The following is a 22,391-nucleotide window of genomic DNA, read 5'->3' as shown; positions in this document are numbered from 1 at the left end:
TGCTAATGTTGTTGTCAGACCTCCTGTATAACTGTTTTGTTACTGTTGTCAGACCTCCTTTATATCTGTCCTGTTGTTGTCAGACCTCCTGTATAACTGTCCTGTTGTCAGACCTCCTGTATATCTGTCCTGTTGTTATCAGACCTCCTGTATAACTGTCCTGTTGTTGTCAGACCTCCTGTATAACTGTCCTGTTGTTGTCAGACCTCCTGTATAACGGTCCTGTTGTCAGACCTCCTGTATAACTGTCCTGTTACTGTTGTTGTCAGACCTCCTGTATAACTGTCCTGTTGTTGTCAGACCTCCTGTATAACTGTCCTGTTGTTATCAGACCTCCTGTATAACGGTCCTGTTGTCAGACCTCCTGTATAACTGTCCTGCTACTGTTGTTGTCAGACCTCCTGTATAACTGTCCTGTTGTTATCAGACCTCCTGTATAACTGTCCTGTTGTTATCAGACCTCCTGTATAACGGTCCTGTTGTCAGACCTCCTGTATAACTGTCCTGTTACTGTTGTTGTCAGACCTCCTGTATAACTGTCCTGTTGTTGTCAGACCTCCTGTATATCTGTCCTGTTGTTGTCAGACCTCCTGTATATCTGTCCTGTTGTTGTCAGACCTCCTGTATAACTGTCCTGTTGTTGTCAGACCTCCTGTATATCTGTCCTGTCCTGTTGTTGTCAGACCTCCTGTATATCTGTCCTGTCCTGTTGTTATCAGACCTCCTGTATATCTGTCCTGTTGTTATCAGACCTCCTGTATAACTGTCCTGTTGTTATCAGACCTCCTGTATAACTGTCCTGTTACTGTTGTTGTCAGACCTCCTGTATATCTGTCCTGTTGTTGTCAGACCTCCTGTATATCTGTCCTGTTGTCAGACCTCCTGTATAACTGTCCTGTTGTTGTCAGACCTCCTGCATAACTGTCCTGTTACTGTTGTTGTCAGACCTCCTGTATATCTGTCCTGTCCTGTTGTTATCAGACCTCCTGTATATCTGTCCTGTTGTTATCAGACCTCCTGTATAACTGTCCTGTTGTTATCAGACCTCCTGTATAACTGTCCTGTTACTGTTGATGTCAGACCTCCTGTATATCTGTCCTGTTGTTGTCAGACCTCCTGTATAACTGTCCTGTTGTTGTCAGACCTCCTGTATATCTGTCCTGTTGTTGTCAGACCTCCTGTATAACTGTCCTGTTACTGTTGTTATCAGACCTCCTGTATAACTGTCCTGTTACTGTTGTTGTCAGACCTCCTGTATATCTGTCCTGTTGTTGTCAGACCTCCTGTATATCTGTCCTGTTACTGTTGTTGTCAGACCACCTGTATAACTGTCCTGTTGTCAGACCTCCTGTATATCTGTCCTGTTGTTATCAGACCTCCTGTATAACTGTCCTGTTGTTGTCAGACCTCCTGTATAACTGTCCTGTTGTTGTCAGACGTCCTGTATAACGGTCCTGTTGTCAGACCTCCTGTATAATTGTCCTGTTACTGTTGTTGTCAGACCTCCTGTATAACTGTCCTGTTGTTGTCAGAACTCCTGTATAACTGTCCTGTTGTTATCAGACCTCCTTTATAACGGTCCTGTTGTCAAACCTCCTGTATAACTGTCCTGTTGTCAGACCTCCTGTATAACTGTCCTGTTACTGTTGTTGTCAGACCTCCTGTATAACTGTCCTGTTGTTATCAGACCTCCTGTATAACGGTCCTGTTGTCAGACCTCCTGTATAACGGTCCTGTTGTCAGACCTCCTGTATAACTGTCCTGTTACTGTTGTTGTCAGACCACTTGTATAACTGTCCTGTTGTTATCAGACCTCCTGTATAACGGTCCTGTTGTCAGACCTCCTGTATAACGGTCCTGTTGTCAGACCTCCTGTATAACGGTCCTGTTGTCAGACCTCCTGTATAACTGTCCTGTTACTGTTGTTGTCAGACCTCCTGTATAACTGTCCTGTTGTTATCAGACCTCCTGTATAACGGTCCTGTTGTCAGACCTCCTGTATAACGGTCCTGTTGTCAGACCTCCTGTATATCTGTCCTGTTACTGTTGTTGTCAGACCTCCTGTATAACTGTCCTGTTGTTGTCAGACCTCCTGTATATCTGTCCTGTCCTGTTGTTGTCAGACCTCCTGTATATCTGTCCTGTTGTTGTCAGACCTCCTGTATATCTGTCCTGTTGTATCAGACCTCCTGTATATCTGTCCTGTTGTTGTCAGACCTCCTGTATATCTGTCCTGTTGTTGTCAGACCTCCTGTATAACTGTCCTGTTGTTGTCAGACCTCCTGTATATCTGTCCTGTCCTGTTGTTGTCAGACCTCCTGTATATCTGTCCTGTTGTTGTCAGACCTCCTGTATATCTGTCCTGTTGTTGTCAGACCTCCTGTATAACTGTCCTGTTGTTGTCAGACCTCCTGTATATCTGTCCTGTCCTGTTGTTGTCAGACCTCCTGTATATCTGTCCTGTTGTTATCAGACCTCCTGTATAACTGTCCTGTTGTTGTCAGACCTCCTGTATAACTGTCCTGTTGTTGTCAGACCTCCTGTATAACTGTCCTGTTGTCAGAACTCCTGTATATCTGTCCTGTTGTTGTCAGACCTCCTGCATAACTGTCCTGTTGTTGTCAGACCTCCTGTATATCTGTCCTGTTGTCAGACCTCCTGTATATCTGTCCTGTCCTGTTGTCAGACCTCCTGTATAACTGTCCTGTTGTTATCAGACCTCCTGTATAACTGTCCTGTTGTTGTCAGACCTCCTGTATATCTGTCCTGTCCTGTTGTATCAGACCTCCTGTATAACTGTCCTGTTGTTGTCAGACCTCCTGTATACCTGTCCTGTTGTTGTCAAACCTCCTGTATAACTGTCCTGTTGTTGTCAGACCTCCTGTATATCTGTCCTGTTGTTGTCAGACCTCCTGTATAACTGTCATGTTACTGTTGTTATCAGACCTCCTGTATATCTGTCCTGTTACTGTTGTTGTCAGACCTCCTGTATAACTGTTTTGTTACTGTTGTCAGACCTCCTGTATATCTGTCCTGTTGTTGTCAGACCTCCTGTATATCTGTCCTGTTGTTATCAGACCTCCTGTATAACTGTCCTGTTGTTGTCAGACCTCCTGTATAACTGTCCTGTTGTTGTCAGACCTCCTGTATAACGGTCTTGTTGTCAGACCTCCTGTATAACTGTCCTGTTACTGTTGTTGTCAGACCTCCTGTATAACTGTCCTGTTGTCAGACCTCCTGTATAACTGTCCTGTTGTTATCAGACCTCCTGTATAACTGTCCTGCCCTGTTGTTATCACACCTCCTGTATATCTGTCCTGTTGTTATCAGACCTCCTGTATAACTGTCCTGTTGTTATCAGACCTCCTGTATAACTGTCCTGTTACTGTTGTTGTCAGACCTCCTGTATATCTGTCCTGTTGTTGTCAGACCTCCTGTATAACTGTCCTGTTGGTATCAGACCTCCTGCATAACTGTCCTGTTACTGTTGTTGTCAGACCTCCTGTATATCTGTCCTGTTGTTATCAGACCTCCTGTATATCTGTCCTGTTGTTATCAGACCTCCTGTATAACTGTCCTGTTGTTATCAGACCTCCTGTATAACTGTCCTGTTACTGTTGTTGTCAGACCTCCTGTATATCTGTCCTGTTGTTGTCAGACCTCCTGTATAACTGTCCTGTTGTTGTCAGACCTCCTATATATCTGTCCTGTTGTTGTCAGACCTCCTGTATAACTGTCTTGTTACTGTTGTTATCAGACCTCCTGTATATCTGTCCTGTTGTTGTCAGACCTCCTGTATATCTGTCCTGTTACTGTTGTTGTCAGACCTCCTGTATAACTGTTTTATTACTGTTGTCAGACCTCCTGTATATCTGTCCTGTTGTTGTCAGACCTCCTGTATAACTGTCCTGTTGTCAGACCTCCTGTATATCTGTCCTGTTGTTATCAGACCTCCTGTATAACTGTCCTGTTGTTGTCAGACCTCCTGTATAACTGTCCTGTTGTTGTCAGACCTCCTGTATATCTGTCCTGTTGTCAGACCTCCTGTATAACTGTCCTGTTACTGTTGTTGTCAGACCACCTGTATAACTGTCCTGTTGTTGTCAGACCTCCTGTATATCTGTCCTGTCCTGTTGTTGTCAGACCTCCTGTATATCTGTCCTGTTGTTGTCAGACCTCCTGTATATCTGTCCTGTTGTTGTCAGACCTCCTGTATAACTGTCCTGTTGTTGTCAGACCTCCTGTATATCTGTCCTGTCCTGTTGTTGTCAGACCTCCTGTATATCTGTCCTGTTGTTGTCAGACCTCCTGTATATCTGTCCTGTTGTTGTCCGTCCTCCTGTATAACTGTCCTGTTATTGTCAGACCTCCTGTATATCTGTCCTGTCCTGTTGTTGTCAGACCTCCTGTATATCTGTCCTGTTGTTATCAGACCTCCTGTATAACTTTCCTGTTGTCAGACCTCCTGTATATCTGTCCTGTTGTTATCAGACCTCCTGTATAACTGTCCTGTTGTTGTCAGACCTCCTGTATAACTGTCCTGTTGTTATCAGACCTCCTGCATAACTGTCCTGTTACTGTTGTTGTTGTTGTCAGACCTCCTGTATATCTGTCCTGTCCTGTTGTATCAGACCTCCTGTATAACTGTCCAGTTGTTGTCAGACCTCCTGTATACCTGTCCTGTTGTTGTCAGACCTCCTGTATAACTGTCCTGTTGTTGTCAGACCTCCTGTATATCTGTCCTGTTGTTGTCAGACCTCCTGTATAACTGTCCTGTTGTTGTCAGACCTCCTGTATATCTGTCCTGTTACTGTTGTTGTCACACCTCCTGTATAACTGTTTTGTTACTGTTGTCAGACCTCCTATATATCTGTCCTGTTGTTGTCAGACCTCCTGTATAACTGTGCTGTTGTCAGACCTCCTGTATATCTGTCCTGTTGTTATCAGACCTCCTGTATAACTGTCCTGTTGTTGTCAGACCTCCTGTATAACTGTCCTGTTGTTGTCAGACCTCCTGTATAACGGTCTTGTTGTCAGACCTCCTGTATAACTGTCCTGTTACTGTTGTTGTCAGACCTCCTGTATAACTGTCCTGTTGTTGTCAGACCTCCTGTATAACTGTCCTGTTGTTATCAGACCTCCTGTATAACGGTCCTGTTGTCAGACCTCCTGTATAACTGTCCTGTTACTGTTGTTGTCAGACCTCCTGTATAACTGTCCTGTTGTTGTCAGACCTCCTGTATAACTGTCCTGTTGTTGTCAGACCTCCTGTATATCTGTCCTGTTGTTGTCAGACCTCCTGTATATCTGTCCTGTTGTTGTCAGACCTCCTGTATAACTGTCCTGTTGTTGTCAGACCTCCTGTATAACTGTCTTGTTGTCAGACCTCCTGTATAACTGTCCTGTTGTTGTCAGACCTCCTGTATAACTGTCCTGTTGTTGTCAGACCTCCTGTATAACTGTCCTGTTGTCAGACCTCCTGTATATCTGTCCTGTTGTATCAGACCTCCTGTATAACTGTCCTGTTGTTGTCAGACCTCCTGTATATCTGTCCTGTTGTCAGACCTCCTGTATAACTGTCCTGTTACTGTTGTTGTCAGACCTCCTGTATAACTGTCCTGTTGTCAGACCTCCTGTATATCTGTCCTGTTGTTGTCAGACCTCCTGTATATCTGTCCTGTTACTGTTGTTGTCAGACCTCCTGTATAACTGTCCTGTTGTCAGACCTCCTGTATATATGTCCTGTTGTTGTCAGACCTCCTGTATAACTGTCCTGTTACTGTTGTTGTCAGACCTCCTGTATAACTGTCCTGTTGTCAAAATCAAATCAAATCAAATCAAATGTATTTATATAGCCCTTCGTATATCAGATGAAATCTCAAAGTGCTGTACAGAAACCCAGCCTAAAACCCCAAACAGCAAGCAATGCACGTGAAAGAAGCACGGTGGCTAGGAAAAACTCCCTAGGAAAAACTCCCTAGAAAGGCCAAAAACCTAGGAAGAAACCTAGAGAGGAACCAGGCTATGAGGGGTGGCCAGTCCTCTTCTGGCTGTGCCGGGTGGATATTATAACAGAACATGGTCAAGATGTTCAAATGTTCATAAATGACCAGCATGGTCAAATAATAATAATCATTGTAGTTGTCGAGGGTGCAACAAGCACGTCCGGTGAACAGGTCAGGGTTCCGTAGCCGCAGGCAGAACAGTTGAAACTGGAGCAGCAGCATGGCCAGGTGGACTGGGGACAGCAAGGAGTCATCATGCCAGGTAGTCCCGAGGCATGGTCCTAGGGCTCAGGTCCTCCGAGAGAAAGAAAGAAAGAGAGAAAGAGAGAATTAGAGAGAGCATATTTAAATTCACACAGGACACCGGATAAGACAAGAGAATACTCCAGATGAAACAGACTGACCCTAGCCCCCCGGCACATAAACTACTGCAGCATAAATACTGAAGGCTGAGACAGGAGGGATCAGAAGACACTGTGGCCCCATCCGATGATACCCCCGGACAGGGCCAAACAGGCAGGATATAACCCCACCCACTTTGCCAAAGCACAGCCCCCACACCACTAGAGGGATGTCTACAACCACCAACTTACCGTCCGAAGACAAGGCCGAGTATAGCCCACAAAATCTCCGCCATGGCACAACCCAAGGGGGGGGCGCCAACCCAGACAGGAAGACCACGTCAGTGACTCAACCCACTCAAGTGACGCACCCCTACCATGGACGGCATGGAAGAACACCAGTAAGTCAGTGACTCAGCCCCTGTAATAGGGTTAGAGGCAGAGAATCCCAGTGGAAAGAGGGGAACCCGCAAGGCAGAGACAGCAAGGGCGGTTCGTTGCTCCAGCCTTTCCGTTCACCTTCACACTCCTGGGCCAGACTACACTTAATCATAGGACCTACTGAAGAGATAAGTCTTCAGTAAAGACTTAAAGGTTGAGACTGAGTCTGCGTCTCTCACATGGGTAGGCAGACTATTCCATAAAAATGGAGCTCTATAGGAGAAAGCCCTACCTCCAGCCGTTTGCTTAGAAATTCTAGGGACAATTAGGAGGCCTGCGTCTTGTGACCGTAGCGTACGTGTAGGTATGTACGGCAGGACCAAATCGGAAAGATAGGTAGGAGCAAGCCCATGTAATGCTTTGTAGGTTAGCAGTAAAACCTTGAAATCAGCCCTTGCCTTAACAGGAAGCCAGTGTAGGGAGGCTAGCACTGGAGTAATATGATCAAATTTTTTGGTTCTAGTCAGGATTCTAGCAGCCGTATTTAGCACTAACTGAAGTTTGTTTAGTGCTTTATCCGGGTAGCCGGAAAGTAGAGCATTGCAGTAGTCGAGCCTAGAAGTAACAAAAGCATGGATTAATTTTTCTGCGTCATTTTTGGACAGAAAGTTTCTGATTTTTGCAATGTTACGTAGATGGAAAAAAGCTGTCCTTGAAACAGTCTTGATATGTTCTTCAAAAGAGAGATCAGGGTCCAGAGTAACACCGAGGTCCTTCACAGTTTTATTTGAGACGACTGTACAACCATCCAGATTAATTGTCAGATCGAACAGAAGATCTCTTTGTTTCTTGGGACCTAGAACAAGCATCTCTGTTTTGTCCGAGTTTAAAAGTAGAAAGTTTGCAGCCATCCACTTCCTTATGTCTGAAACACAGGCTTCTAGCGAGGGCAATTTTGGAGCTTCACCATGTTTCATTGAAATGTCATCCGCATAGCAGTGAAATTTAACATTATGTTTTCGAATGACATCCCCAAGAGGTAAAATATATAGTGAAAACAATAGTGGTCCTAAAACGGAACCTTGAGGAACACCGAAATTTACAATTGATTTGTCAGAGGACAAACCATTCACAGAGACAAACTGATATCTTTCCGACAGATAAGATCTAAACCAGGCCAGAACTTGTCCATGTAGACCAATTTGGGTTTCCAATCTCTCCAAAAGAATGTGGTGATCGATGGTATCAAAAGCGGCACTAAGATCTAGGAGCACGAGGACAGATGCAGAGCCTCGGTCTGACGTCATTAAAAGGTCATTTACCACCTTCACAAGTGCAGTCTCAGTGCTATGATGGGGTCTAAAACCAGACTGAAGCGTTTCGTATACATTGTTTGTCTTCAGGAAGGCAGTGAGTTGCTGTGCAACAGCTTTTTCTAAAATTTTTGAGAGGAATGGAAGATTCGATATAGGCCGATAGTTTTTTATAATTTCTGGGTCAAGATTCGGCTTTTTCAAGAGAGGCTTTATTACTGCCACTTTTAGTGAGCTTGGTACACATCCGGTGGATAGAGAGCCGTTTATTATGTTCAACATAGGAGGGCCAAGCACAGGAAGCAGCTCTTTCAGTAATTTAGTTGGAATAGGGTCCAGTATGCAGCTTGAGGGTTTGGAGGCCATGATTATTTTCATCATTGTGTCAAGAGATATAGTACTAAAACACTTTAGTATCTCCCTTGAGCCAAGGTCCTGGCAGAGTTGTGCAGACTCAGGACAATGGAGCTTTGGAGGAATACCCAGATTTAAAGAGGAGTCCGTAATTTGCTTTCTAATGATCATGATCTTTTCCTCAAAGAAGTTCATAAATGTATTACTGCTGAAGTGAAAGCCATCCTCCATTTGCGAATGCTGCTTTTTAGTTAGCTTTGCGACAGTATCAAAAATAAATTTTGGATTGTTCTTATTTTCCTCAATTAAGTTGGAAAAATAGGATGATCGAGCAACAGTGAGGGCTCTTCGATACTGCACGGTACTGTCTTTCCAAGCTAGTCGGAAGACTTCCAGTTTGGTGTGGCGCCATTTCCGTTCCAATTTTCTGGAAGCTTGCTTCAGAGCTCGTGTATTTTCTGTATACCAGGGAGCTAGTTTCTTATGACAGATGTTTTTAATTTTTAGGGGTGCAACTGCATCTAGGGTATTGCGCAGGGTTAAATTGAGTTCCTCGGTTAGGTGGTTAACTGATTTTTGTCCTCTGACGTCCTTGGGTAGGCAGAGGGAGTCTGGAAGGGCATCAAGGAATCTTTGGGTTGTCTGAGAATTTATAGCATGACTTTTAATGCTCCTTGGTTGGGGTCTGAGCAGATTATTTGTTGCAATTGTAAACGCAATAAAATGGTGGTCGGAAAATCCAGGATTATGAGGAAAAACATTAAGATCCACAACATTTATTCCATGGGACAAAACTAGGTCCAGAGTATGACTGTGGCAGTGAGTAGGTCCAGAGACATGTTGGACAAAACCCACTGAGTCGATGATGGCTCCGAAAGCCTTTTGGAGTGGGTCTGTGGACTTTTCCATGTGAATGTTAAAGTCACCAAAAATTAGAATATTATCTGCTATGACTACAAGATCCGATAGGAATTCAGGGAACTCAGTGAGGAACACTGCATATGGCCCAGGAGGCCTGTAAACAGTAGCTATAAAAAGTGAGTGAGTAGGCTGCATAGATTTCATGACTAGAAGCTCAAAAGACGAAAATGTCATTGTTTTTTTTTTGTAAATTGAAATTTGCTATCGTAGATGTTAGCAACACCTCCGCCTTTGCCGGATGTACGGGGGGTATGGTCACTAGTGTAACCAAGGGGTGAGGCCTCATTTAACACAGTAAATTCATCAGGCTTAAGCCATGTTTCAGTCAGGCCAATCACATCAAGATTATGATCAGTGATTAGTTCATTGACTATAACTGCCTTGGAAGTGAGGGATCTAACATTAAGTAACCCAATTTTGAGATGTGAAGTATCACAATCTCTTTCAATAATGGCAGGAATGGAGGAGGTCTTTATACTAGTGAGATTACTAAAGCGAACACCGCCATTTTTAATTTTGCCCAACCTAGATCGAGGCACAGACACGGTCTCAATGGGGAAAGCTGAGCTGACTACGCTGACTGTGCTAATGGCAGACTCCACTAAGCTGGCAGGCTGGCTAACAGCCTGCTGCTTGGCCTGCACCCTATTTCATTGTGGAGCTAGAGGAGTTAGAGCCCTGTCTATGTTCGTAGATAAGATGAGAGCACCCCTCCAGCTAGGATGGAGTCCGTCACTCCTCAACAGGCCAGGCTTGGTCCTGTTTGTGGGTGAGTCCCAGAAAGAGGGCCAGTTATCTACAAATTCTATCTTTTGGGAGGGGCAGAACACAGTTTTCATCCAGCGATTGAGTTGTGAGACTCTGGTGTAGAGCTCATCACTCCCCCTAACTGGGAGGGGGCCAGAGACTCTCTGCTGTAGAGCTCATCACTCCCCCTAACTGGGAGGGGGCCAGAGACTCTCTGCTGTAGAGCTCATCACTCCCCCTAACTGGGAGGGGGCCAGAGACTCTCTGCTGTAGAGCTCATCACTCCCCCTAACTGGGAGGGGGCCAGAGACTCTCTGCTGTAGAGCTCATCACTCCCCCTAACTGGGAGGGGGCCAGAGACTCTCTGCTGTAGAGCTCATCACTCCCCCTAACTGGGAGGGGGCCAGAGACTCTCTGCTGTAGAGCTCATCACTCCCCCTAACTGGGAGGGGGCCAGAGACTCTCTGCTGTAGAGCTCATCACTCCCCCTAACTGGGAGGGGGCCAGAGACAATTACTCGATGCCGACACATCTTTCTAGCTGATTTACACGCTGAAGCTATGTTGCGCTTGGTGACCTCTGACTGTTTCATCCTAACATCGTTGGTGCCGACGTGGATAACAATATCTCTATACTCTCTACACTCGCCAGTTTTAGCTTTAGCCAGCACCGTCTTTAGATTAGCCTGAACGTCGGTAGCCCTGCCCCCTGATAAACAGTGTATGATCGCTGGATGATTCTTTTTAAGTCTAATACTGCGGGTAATGGAGTCGCCAATGACTAGGAGCTAATGGTGGGAGGCTTCGGCGTCTCAGACCCCACAGCGGGAGGAGTAGAGACCAGAGAAGTCTCGGCCTCCGACTCCGACTCACTTAATGGGGAGAACCGGTTGAAAGTTTCTGTCAGCTGAATAAGCGACACCGGTTGAGCATTCCTACAGCGTTTCCCTCCAGAAGCCATGAGAAAGTTGTCCGGCTGCGGGGACCGTGCGAGGGGGTTTATACTAACGTTATTATCTGTACTTGCTGGTGGCACAGACGCTGTTTCATCCTTTCCTACACTGAAATGATCTTTGCCTAGCGATTGCGTCTGAAGCTGGGCTTGCAGCACAGCTATCCTTGCCGTAAGGTGATCGTTCTCCTGTATATTATAAGTACAACGACTGCAATTAGAAGGCATCATGTTATTGTCACTTAGCTTCGGCTGTTTGAAGTCCTGACGAACCATGTCCAGATAAAACCTCCGGGGTAAGAAAGTTGAATGAAAAAAGTTAAGTGAGGGTAAAAAGTAAAAATATACGGTAATGAAAAAGTAAAAAGTAAAAACCGTTAGGTAGCGAAACTAAGATCGGCAACAAAAACGCACAGCAGCGTAAACAAGTCTGCAAGTTGTGACCGGAAACAGGAAACAGCTGTTTATCAGGAGGTCTGACAACAACAGTGTTGTCAGACCTCCTATATAACTGTCCTGTTGTTATCAGACCTCCTGTATATCTGTCCTGTTACTGTTGTTGTCAGACCTCCTGTATATCTGTCCTGTTACTGTTGTTATCAGACCTCCTGTATAACTGTCCTGTTACTGTTGTTGTCAGACCTCCTGTATATCTGTCCTGTTGTTGTCAGACCTCCTGTATATCTGTCCTGTTGTTGTCAGACCTCCTGTATAACTGTCCTGTTGTTGTCAGACCTCCTGTATAACTGTCCTGTTGTTATCAGACCTCCTGTATATCTGTCCTGTTGTTATCAGACCTCCTGTATATCTGTCGTGTTGTTGTCAGACCTCCTGTATATCTGTCCTGTTGTTGTCAGACCTCCTGTATAACTGTCCTGTTGTTGTCAGACCTCCTGTATAACTGTCCTGTTGTTGTCAGACCTCCTGTATAACGGTCCTGTTGTCAGACCTCCTGTATAACTGTCCTGTTACTGTTGTATCAGACCTCCTGTATATCTGTCCTGTTGTTGTCAGACCTCCTGTATATCTGTCCTGTTGTTATCAGACCTCCTGTATATCTGTCCTGTTGTTATCAGACCTCCTGTATATCTGTCCTGTTGTTGTCAGACCTCCTGTATAACTGTCCTGTTGTTGTCAGACCTCCTGTATAACTGTCCTGTTGTTGTCAGACCTCCTGTATAACTGTCCTGATGTTGTCAGACCTCCTGTATAACTGTCCTGTTGTTGTCAGACCTCCTGTATACCTGTCCTGTTATCAGACCTCCTGTATAACTGTCCTGTTGATGTCAGACCTCCTGTATGACCGTCCTGTTGTCAGACCTCCTGTATAACTGTCCTGTTGTTGTCAGACCTCCTGTATAACTGTCCTGTTGTTGTCAGACCTCCTGTATAACTGTCCTGTTGTTGTCAGACCTCCTGTATACCTGTCCTGTTATCAGACCTCCTGTATAACTGTCCTGTTGTTGTCAGACCTCCTGTATGACCGTCCTGTTGTCAGACCTCCTGTATAACTGTCCTGTTACTGTTGTTGTCAGACCTCCTGTATATCTGTCCTGTTGTCAGACCTCCTGTATATCTGTCCTGTTGTCAGACCTCCTGTATATCTGTCCTGTTGTTATCAGACCTCCTGTATAACTGTCCTGTTGTTGTCAGACCTCCTGTATAACGGTCCTGTTGTCAGACCTCCTGTATAACTGTCCTGTTACTGTTGTTGTCAGAACTCCTGTATAACTGTCCTGTTGTTGTCAGACCTCCTGTATAACGGTCCTGTTACTGTTGTTGTCAGACCTCCTGTATATCTGTCCTGTCCTGTTGTTATCAGACCTCCTGTATATCTGTCCTGTTGTTATCAGACCTCCTGTATAACTGTCCTGTTGTTATCAGACCTCCTGTATAACTGTCCTGTTACTGTTGTTGTCAGACCTCCTGTATATCTGTCCTGTTGTTGTCAGACCTCCTGTATAACTGTCCTGTTGTTGTCAGACCTCCTGTATATCTGTCCTGTTGTTGTCAGACCTCCTGTATAACTGTCCTGTTACTGTTGTTATCAGACCTCCTGTATATCTGTCCTGTTGTTGTCAGACCTCCTGTATATCTGTCCTGTTACTGTTGTTGTCAGACCTCCTATATAACTGTTTTGTTACTGTTGTCAGACCTCCTGTATATCTGTCCTGTTGTTGTCAGACCTCCTGTATAACTGTCCTGTTGTCAGACCTCCTGTATATCTGTCCTGTTGTTATCAGACCTCCTGTATAACTGTCCTGTTGTTGTCAGACCTCCTGTATAACTGTCCTGTTGTTGTCAGACCTCCTGTATAACGGTCCTGTTGTCAGACCTCCTGTATAACTGTCCTGTTACTGTTGTTGTCAGACCTCCTGTAAAACTGTCCTGTTGTTGTCAGACCTCCTGTATAACTGTCCTGTTGTTTTCAGACCTCCTGTATAACGGTCCTGTTGTCAGACCTCCTGTATAACTGTCCTGTTACTGTTGTTGTCAGACCTCCTGTATAACTGTCCTGTTACTGTTGTTGTCAGACCTCCTGTATATCTGTCCTGTCCTGTTGTTGTCAGACCTCCTGTATATCTGTCCTGTTGATGTCAGACCTCCTGTATATCTGTCCTGTTGTTGTCAGACCTCCTGTATAACTGTCCTGTTGTTGTCAGACCTCCTGTATACCTGTCCTGTTATCAGACCTCCTGTATAACTGTCCTGTTGATGTCAGACCTCCTGTATGACCATCCTGTTGTCAGACCTCCTGTATAATTGTCCTGTTGTTGTCAGACCTCCTGTATAACTGTCCTGTTGTTGTCAGACCTCCTGTATAACTGTCCTGTTGTTGTCAGACCTCCTGTATACCTGTCCTGTTATCAGACCTCCTGTATAACTGTCCTGTTGTTGTCAGACCTCCTGTATGACCGTCCTGTTGTCAGACCTCCTGTATAACTGTCCTGTTACTGTTGTTGTCAGACCTCCTGTATATCTGTCCTGTTGTCAGACCTCCTGTATAACTGTCCTGTTACTGTTGTTGTCAGACCTCCTGTATATCTGTCCTGTTGTCAGACCTCCTGTATATCTGTCCTGTTGTTATCAGACCTCCTGTATAACTGTCCTGTTGTTGTCAGACCTCCTGTATAACGGTCCTGTTGTCAGACCTCCTGTATAACTGTCCTGTTACTGTTGTTGTCAGAACTCCTGTATAACTGTCCTGTTGTTGTCAGACCTCCTGTATAACGGTCCTGTTACTGTTGTTGTCAGACCTCCTGTATATCTGTCCTGTCCTGTTGTTATCAGACCTCCTGTATATCTGTCCTGTTGTTATCAGACCTCCTGTATAACTGTCCTGTTGTTATCAGACCTCCTGTATAACTGTCCTGTTACTGTTGTTGTCAGACCTCCTGTATATCTGTCCTGTTGTTGTCAGACCTCCTGTATAACTGTCCTGTTGTTGTCAGACCTCCTGTATATCTGTCCTGTTGTTGTCAGACCTCCTGTATAACTGTCCTGTTACTGTTGTTATCAGACCTCCTGTATATCTGTCCTGTTGTTGTCAGACCTCCTGTATATCTGTCCTGTTACTGTTGTTGTCAGACCTCCTATATAACTGTTTTGTTACTGTTGTCAGACCTCCTGTATATCTGTCCTGTTGTTGTCAGACCTCCTGTATAACTGTCCTGTTGTCAGACCTCCTGTATATCTGTCCTGTTGTTATCAGACCTCCTGTATAACTGTCCTGTTGTTGTCAGACCTCCTGTATAACTGTCCTGTTGTCAGACCTCCTGTATATCTGTCCTGTTGTTATCAGACCTCCTGTATAACTGTCCTGTTGTTGTCAGACCTCCTGTATAACTGTCCTGTTGTTGTCAGACCTCCTGTATAACGGTCCTGTTGTCAGACCTCCTGTATAACTGTCCTGTTACTGTTGTTGTCAGACCTCCTGTATAACTGTCCTGTTGTTTTCAGACCTCCTGTATAACGGTCCTGTTGTCAGACCTCCTGTATAACTGTCCTGTTACTGTTGTTGTCAGACCTCCTGTATAACTGTCCTGTTACTGTTGTTGTCAGACCTCCTGTATATCTGTCCTGTCCTGTTGTTGTCAGACCTCCTGTATATCTGTCCTGTTGATGTCAGACCTCCTGTATATCTGTCCTGTTGTTGTCAGACCTCCTGTATAACTGTCCTGTTGTTGTCAGACCTCCTGTATAACTGTCCTGTTGTTGTCAGACCTCCTGTATAACTGTCCTGTTGTCAGACATCCTGTATATCTGTCCTGTTGTTGTCAGACCTCCTGTATAACTGTCCTGTTGTTGTCAGACCTCCTGTATATCTGTCCTGTTGTCAGACCTCCTGTATATCTGTCCTGTCCTGTTGTCAGACCTCCTGTATAACTGTCCTGTTGTTATCAGACCTCCTGTATAACTGTCCTGTTACTGTTGTTGTCAGACCTCCTGTATAACTGTCCTGTTACTGTTGTTGTCAGACCTCCTGTATATCTGTCCTGTCCTGTTGTTGTCAGACCTCCTGTATATCTGTCCTGTTGATGTCAGACCTCCTGTATATCTGTCCTGTTGTTGTCAGACCTCCTGTATAACTGTCCTGTTGTTGTCAGACCTCCTGTATAACTGTCCTGTTGTTGTCAGACCTCCTGTATAACTGTCCTGTTGTTGTCAGACCTCCTGTATAACTGTCCTGTTGTTGTCAGACCTCCTGTATAACGGTCTTGTTGTCAGACCTCCTGTATATCTGTCCTGTTGTTGTCAGACCTCCTGTATATCTGTCCTGTTGTTGTCAGACCTCCTGTATAACTGTCCTGTTGTTGTCAGACCTCCTGTATATCTGTCCTGTTGTCAGACCTCCTGTATATCTGTCCTGTCCTGTTGTCAGACCTCCTGTATAACTGTCCTGTTGTTATCAGACCTCCTGCATAACTGTCCTGTTACTGTTGTTGTCAGACCTCCTGTATATCTGTCCTGTCCTGTTGTATCAGACCTCCTGTATAACTGTCCAGTTGTTGTCAGACCTCCTGTATACCTGTCCTGTTGTTGTCAGACCTCCTGTATAACTGTCCTGTTGTTGTCAGACCTCCTGTATATCTGTCCTGTTGTTGTCAGACCTCCTGTATATCTGTCCTGTTACTGTTGTTGTCAGACCTCCTGTATAACTGTTTTGTTACTGTTGTCAGACCTCCTGTATATCTGTCCTGTTGTTGTCAGACCTCCTGTATAACTGTCCTGTTGTCAGACCTCCTGTATATCTGTCCTGTTGTTATCAGACCTCCTGTATAACTGTCCTGTTGTTGTCAGACCTCCTGTATATCTGTCCTGTCCTGTTGTATCAGACCTCCTGTATAACTGTCCAGTTGTTGTCAGACCTCCTGTATACCTGTCCTGTTGTTGTCAGACCTCCTGTATAACTGTCCTGTTGTTGTCAGACCTCCTGTATATCTGTCCTGTTGTTGTCAGACCTCCTGTATATCTGTCCTGTTACTGTTGTTGTCAGACCTCCTGTATAACTGTTTTGTTACTGTTGTCAGACCTCCTGTATATCTGTCCTATTGTTGTCATACCTCCTGTATAACTGTCCTGTTGTCAGACCTCCTGTATATCTGTCCTGTTGTTATCAGACCTCCTGTATAACTGTCCTGTTGTTGTCAGACCTCCTGTATAACTGTCCTGTTGTTGTCAGACCTCCTGTATAACGGTCTTGTTGTCAGACCTCCTGTATAACTGTCCTGTTACTGTTGTTGTCAGACCTCCTGTATAACTGTCCTGTTGTTGTCAGACCTCCTGTATAACTGTCCTGTTGTTATCAGACCTCCTGTATAACGGTCCTGTTGTCAGACCTCCTGTATAACTGTCCTGTTACTGTTGTTGTCAGACCTCCTGTATAACTGTCCTGTTGTTGTAAGACCTCCTGTATATCTGTCCTGTTACTGTTGTTGTCAGACCTCCTGTATATCTGTCCTGTCCTGTTGTTGTCAGACCTCCTGTATATCTGTCCTGTTGTTGTCAGACCTCCTGTATAACTGTCCTGTTGTTGTCAGACCTCCTGTATAACTGTCCTGTTGTTGTCAGACCTCCTGTATATCTGTCCTGTTACTGTTGTTGTCAGACCTCCTGTATAACTGTCCTGTTGTTGTCAGACCTCCTGTATAACGGTCCTGTTGTCAGACCTCTTGTATAACTGTCCTGTTACTGTTGTTGTCAGACCTCCTGTATAACTGTCCTGTTGTTGTCAGACCTCCTGTATAACTGTCCTGTTGTTGTTAGACCTCCTGTATAACTGTCCTGTTGTTGTCAGACCTCCTGTATATCTGTCCTGTTGTTGTCAGACCTCCTGTATATCTGTCCTGTTGTTGTCAGACCTCTTGTATAACTGTCTTGTTGTCAGACCTCCTGTATACCTGTCCTGTTGTTGTCAGACCTCCTGTATAACTGTCCTGTTGTTTTCAGACCTCCTGTATAACTGTCCTGTTGTCAGACCTCCTGTATATCTGTTCTGTTGTTGTCAGACCTCCTGTATAACTGTCCTATTGTTGTCAGACCTCCTGTATATCTGTCCTGTTGTCAGACCTCCTGTATATCTGTCCTGTTACTGTTGTTGTCAGACCTCCTGTATAACTGTCCTGTTGTTGTCAGACCTCCTGTATAACTGTCCTGTTGTTGTCAGACCTCCTGTATAACTGTCCTGTTGTTGTCAGACCTCCTGTATAACTGTCCTGTTACTGTTGTTGTCAGACCTCCTGTATAACTGTCCTGTTGTTGTCAGACCTCCTGTATATCTGTCCTGTTACTGTTGTTGTCAGACCTCCTGTATATCTGTCCTGTTGTTATCAGACCTCCTGTATATCTGTCCTGTTGTTGTCAGACCTCCTGTATATCTGTCCTGTTGTTATCAGACCTCCTGTATATCTGTCCTGTTGTTGTCAGACCTCCTGTATAACTGTCCTGTTGTTGTCAGACCTCCTGTATAACTGTCCTGTTACTGTTGTTGTCAGACCTCCTGTATAACGGTCCTGTTGTCAGACCTCCTGTATAACTGTCCTGTTGTTGTCAGACCTCCTGTATATCTGTCCTGTTACTGTTGTTGTCAGACCTCTTGTATAACGGTCCTGTTGTCAGACCTCCTGTATATCTGTCCTGTTACTGTTGTTGTCAGACCTCCTGTATAACTGTCCTGTTGTTGTCAGACCTCCTGTATAACTGTCCTGTTGTTGTCAGACCTCCTGTATAACTGTCCTGTTGTTGTCAACCTCCTGTATAACGGTCCTGTTACTGTTGTTGTCAGACCTGGGTCCAAATACTTTATCTACCCTTGACTGAGTTTGCCTGGTGAAATGAATGGCTCAATCAAATGATTGAAGTATTATCAAACATTTAAAAAAATCTATTTGAACTCAGATCTGGTCATCAGTTGTATTTGATGAGGTTCTATATATCAGGTGAGGAGGCTTTCAGACATCAAAAGGTCAACACAAAAAAACTACTGGCATTGAAACATTAACATTGTTAATAAGTGTCCAGATATAGACTCAGGTGAGTCCATATGTCCTTCTCCCGCTTTCTCCTCTCTCACAGGAAATGGAAATAACCGCCAACGAGCTGAAGAATGTACTCAACAGGGTTGTCTCCAAATGTAAGTCTAAGCGTGTTTCTCATTATGCTTCACACGCTTATGCTCCGAGTACGTTCTCCGAGGAGGTTCCCTTGAGTACGTTCTCCGAGGAGGTTCCCTTGAGTACGTTCTCCCAGGAGGTTCTCTTGAGTACGTTCTCCCAGGAGGTTCCCTTGAGTACGTTCTCCCAGGAGGTTCTCTTGAGTACGTTCTCCCAGGAGGTTCTCTTGAGTACGTTCTCCGAGGAGGTTCTCGAGTACGTTCTCCGAGGAGGTTCTCGAGTACGTTCTCCCAGGAGGTTCCCTTGAGTACGTTCTTGTGAGGACGATAGTGTGGGCAACGCATAAAATGTCACATTTGAGAAGCACTCTGTGCTAACGCTAATGCATTAACGTTACCTTTGATCGAAACAGACGAAACAAGATATACCTAAATCTTAAAGTTTTACTTCATAATTATCAGCAAGCTATATGTGAATCGTATTAATCTAGCGAGCCAGCTAATTTTACATGTAAAAAAACGACCCAAAACTAATGTTATTATGCAAGGTAGATGGCCAACGTTAACTTAAGATTTTTTTTGTGGGAAGCTAGCTCGCTACCAATTCTTCGTCAGTTAGCCAGCGATCTACGACACTACAGTTGGTATTGTAGGCAGGTATGTATTTATTAACATATTAAAGATAAACTATTGTTGTCAGGCAACTTATGAGATGTGAATGGACAACGTGGTTGCATTACATTATGTCAACAATCCTGGGATTGTTTCAGTTGAAGATTGCGTCGATGTATGAAAACCAAGTACGCATCTGAGAAGGGGCCCTCCCGTGCTCCGTTTCGCATACGTTGAATTGGAGTCGTTCTCCGACCGTTGTCCAATACACATGGATATTAAGAAACATCCTAAAACTACACCTTACATCTTCTGCATTACATTTACATTTCAGTCATTTAGCAGATGCTCTTATCCAGAGCGACTTACAGTAGTGAATGCATACATTTCATTTCATACATTTTTTTTTTTGTACTGGCCCCCCGTGGGAATCGAACACACTCCCCTGGCGTTGCACACACCATGCTGGCGTTGCAAACACCATGCTCTACCAACTGAGCCACAGGGAAGACTGCATCATTAGAGAAGGGCTTCAACAAGCGCCCCGTTTATATGTTTACGTAGTCTGTCAATGACAGATTAGACCTGCGCTGTCACCTGATTCAACTAACTTAGGGTTTGTTAGTGATTGGTTGATTACTTACAGTACCTCTCTCTCTTCCACAGATAAGGACCTGAACACAGAGGGTTTTAGCCTGGAGTGCTGCAGGAGCATGATTGCACTCATGGACGTATCCTCTGTATCTGTGTTGTCTGTAGATAGAGACCCTCCCAGGTTGTGTCTGTAGATAGAGACCCTCCCAGGTTGTGTCTGTAGATAGAGACCCTCCCAGGTCAGGTTGTGTTGTCTGTAGATAGAGACCCTCCCAGGTTGTGTCTGTAGATAGAGACCCTCCCAGGTTGTGTTGTCTGTAGATAGAGACCCTCCCAGGCCAGGTTGTGTTGCCTGTAGATAGAGACCCTCCCAGGTTGTGTTGTCTGTAGATAGAGACCCTCCCAGGTTGTGTTGTCTGTAGATAGAGACCCTCCCAGGCCAGGTTGTGTTGCCTGTAGATAGAGACCCTCCCAGGTTGTGTCTGTAGATAGAGACCCTCCCAGGTCAGGTTGTGTTGTCTGTAGATAGAGACCCTCCCAGGTTGTGTCTGTAGATAGAGACCCTCCCAGGTTGTGTTGTCTGTAGATAGAGACCCTCCCAGGCTGTGTCTGTAGATAGAGACCCTCCCAGGTTGTGTCTGTAGATAGAGACCCTCCCAGGTCAGGTTGTGTTGTCTGTAGATAGAGACCCTCCCAGGCCAGGTTGTGTTGTCTGTAGATAGAGACCCTCCCAGGTTGTGTTGTCTGTAGATAGAGACCCTCCCAGGTCAGGTTGTGTTGTCTGTAGATAGAGACCCTCCCAGGTCAGGTTGTGTTGTCTGTAGATAGAGACCCTCCCAGGTTGTGTTGTCTGTAGATAGAGACCCTCCCAGGTCAGGTTGTGTTGTCTGTAGATAGAGACCCTCCCAGGTTGTGTTGTCTGTAGATAGAGACCCTCCCAGGTCAGGTTGTGTTGTCTGTAGATAGAGACCCTCCCAGGTCAGGTTGTGTTGTCTGTAGATAGAGACCCTCCCAGGTTGTGTCTGTAGATAGAGACCCTCCCAGGTTGTGTTGTCTGTAGACAGAGACCCTCCCAGGTTGTGTCTGTAGATAGAGACCCTCCCAGGTTGTGTTGTCTGTAGATAGAGACCCTCCCAGGTTGTGTTGTCTGTAGATAGAGACCCTCCCAGGTTGTGTTGTCTGTAGATAGAGACCCTCCCAGGTTGTGTCTGTAGATAGAGACCCTCCCAGGTCAGGTTGTGTTGTCTGTAGATAGAGACCCTCCCAGGTTGTGTTGTCTGTAGATAGAGACCCTCCCAGGTCAGGTTGTGTTGTCTGTAGATAGAGACCCTCCCAGGTTGTGTTGTCTGTAGACAGAGACCCTCCCAGGTCAGGTTGTGTTGTCTGTAGATAGAGACCCTCCCAGGTTGTGTTGTCTGTAGATAGAGACCCTCCCAGGTTGTGTTGTCTGTAGATAGAGACCCTCCCAGGTCGTGTTGTCTGTAGATAGAGACCCTCCCAGGTCAGGTTGTGTTGTCTGTAGATAGAGACCCTCCCAGGTTGTGTTGTCTGTAGATAGAGACCCTCCCAGGTTGTGTTGTCTGTAGATAGAGACCCTCCCAGGTTGTGTTGTCTGTAGATAGAGACCCTCCCAGGTCAGGTTGTGTTGTCTGTAGACAGAGACCCTCCCAGGTTGTGTTGTCTGTAGACAGAGACCCTCCCAGGTTGTGTCTGTAGACAGAGACCCTCCCAGGTTGTGTTGTCTGTAGATAGAGACCCTCCAGGCCAGGTTGTGTTGTCTGTAGATAGAGACCCTCCCAGGTTGTGTTGTCTGTAGATAGAGACCCTCCCAGGTCAGGTTGTGTTGTCTGTAGATAGAGACCCTCCCAGGTTGTGTTGTCTGTAGATAGAGACCCTCCCAGGTCAGGTTGTGTTGTCTGTAGACAGAGACCCTCCCAGGTTGTGTCTGTAGACAGAGACCCTCCCAGGTTGTGTTGTCTGTAGATAGAGACCCTCCCAGGTTGTGTCTGTAGATAGAGACCCTCCAGGTCAGGTTGTGTTGTCTGTAGATAGAGACCCTCCAGGTCAGGTTGTGTTGTCTGTAGACAGAGACCCTCCCAGGTTGTGTTGTCTGTAGATAGAGACCCTCCCAGGCTGTGTCTGTAGATAGAGACCCTCCCAGGTCAGGTTGTGTTGTCTGTAGATAGAGACCCTCCCAGGTCAGGTTGTGTTGTCTGTAGATAGAGACCCTCCCAGGTCAGGTTGTGTTGTCTGTAGATAGAGACCCTCCCAGGTTGTGTTGTCTGTAGATAGAGACCCTCCCAGGTTGTGTCTGTAGATAGAGACCCTCCAGGTCAGGTTGTGTTGTCTGTAGATAGAGACCCTCCCAGGTCAGGTTGTGTTGTCTGTAGACAGAGACCCTCCCAGGTTGTGTTGTCTGTAGATAGAGACCCTCCAGGTCAGGTTGTGTTGTCTGTAGATAGAGACCCTCCAGGTCAGGTTGTGTTGTCTGTAGACAGAGACCCTCCCAGGTTGTGTTGTCTGTAGATAGAGACCCTCCCAGGTTGTGTCTGTAGATAGA

At 45.5% G+C, this 22,391-nt stretch overlaps 1 protein-coding gene across 1 annotated transcript in view; it reads left to right on the top strand.

Annotated features, from left to right (window-relative positions):
* The window catches only part of capn3a (calpain 3a, (p94)), an 80,533-nt gene that overhangs the window by 48,190 nt on the left and 9,952 nt on the right, over positions 1–22,391 (top strand). Inside the window, exons 15-16 of the mRNA XM_029712632.1 lie at positions 18,589–18,646; positions 19,904–19,968. Of these exons, the coding sequence (XP_029568492.1) occupies positions 18,589–18,646; positions 19,904–19,968 (123 nt within the window). The remainder of the gene's footprint in view (positions 1–18,588; positions 18,647–19,903; positions 19,969–22,391) is intronic.

Source organism: Salmo trutta, chromosome 25 (genome assembly GCF_901001165.1).
Source record: "Salmo trutta chromosome 25, fSalTru1.1, whole genome shotgun sequence".
NCBI classification, from domain to species: domain Eukaryota; kingdom Metazoa; phylum Chordata; class Actinopteri; order Salmoniformes; family Salmonidae; genus Salmo; species Salmo trutta.
Note: the sequence above shows the minus strand (reverse complement) of the source record. Positions and strands in the feature narration are given on the sequence as shown.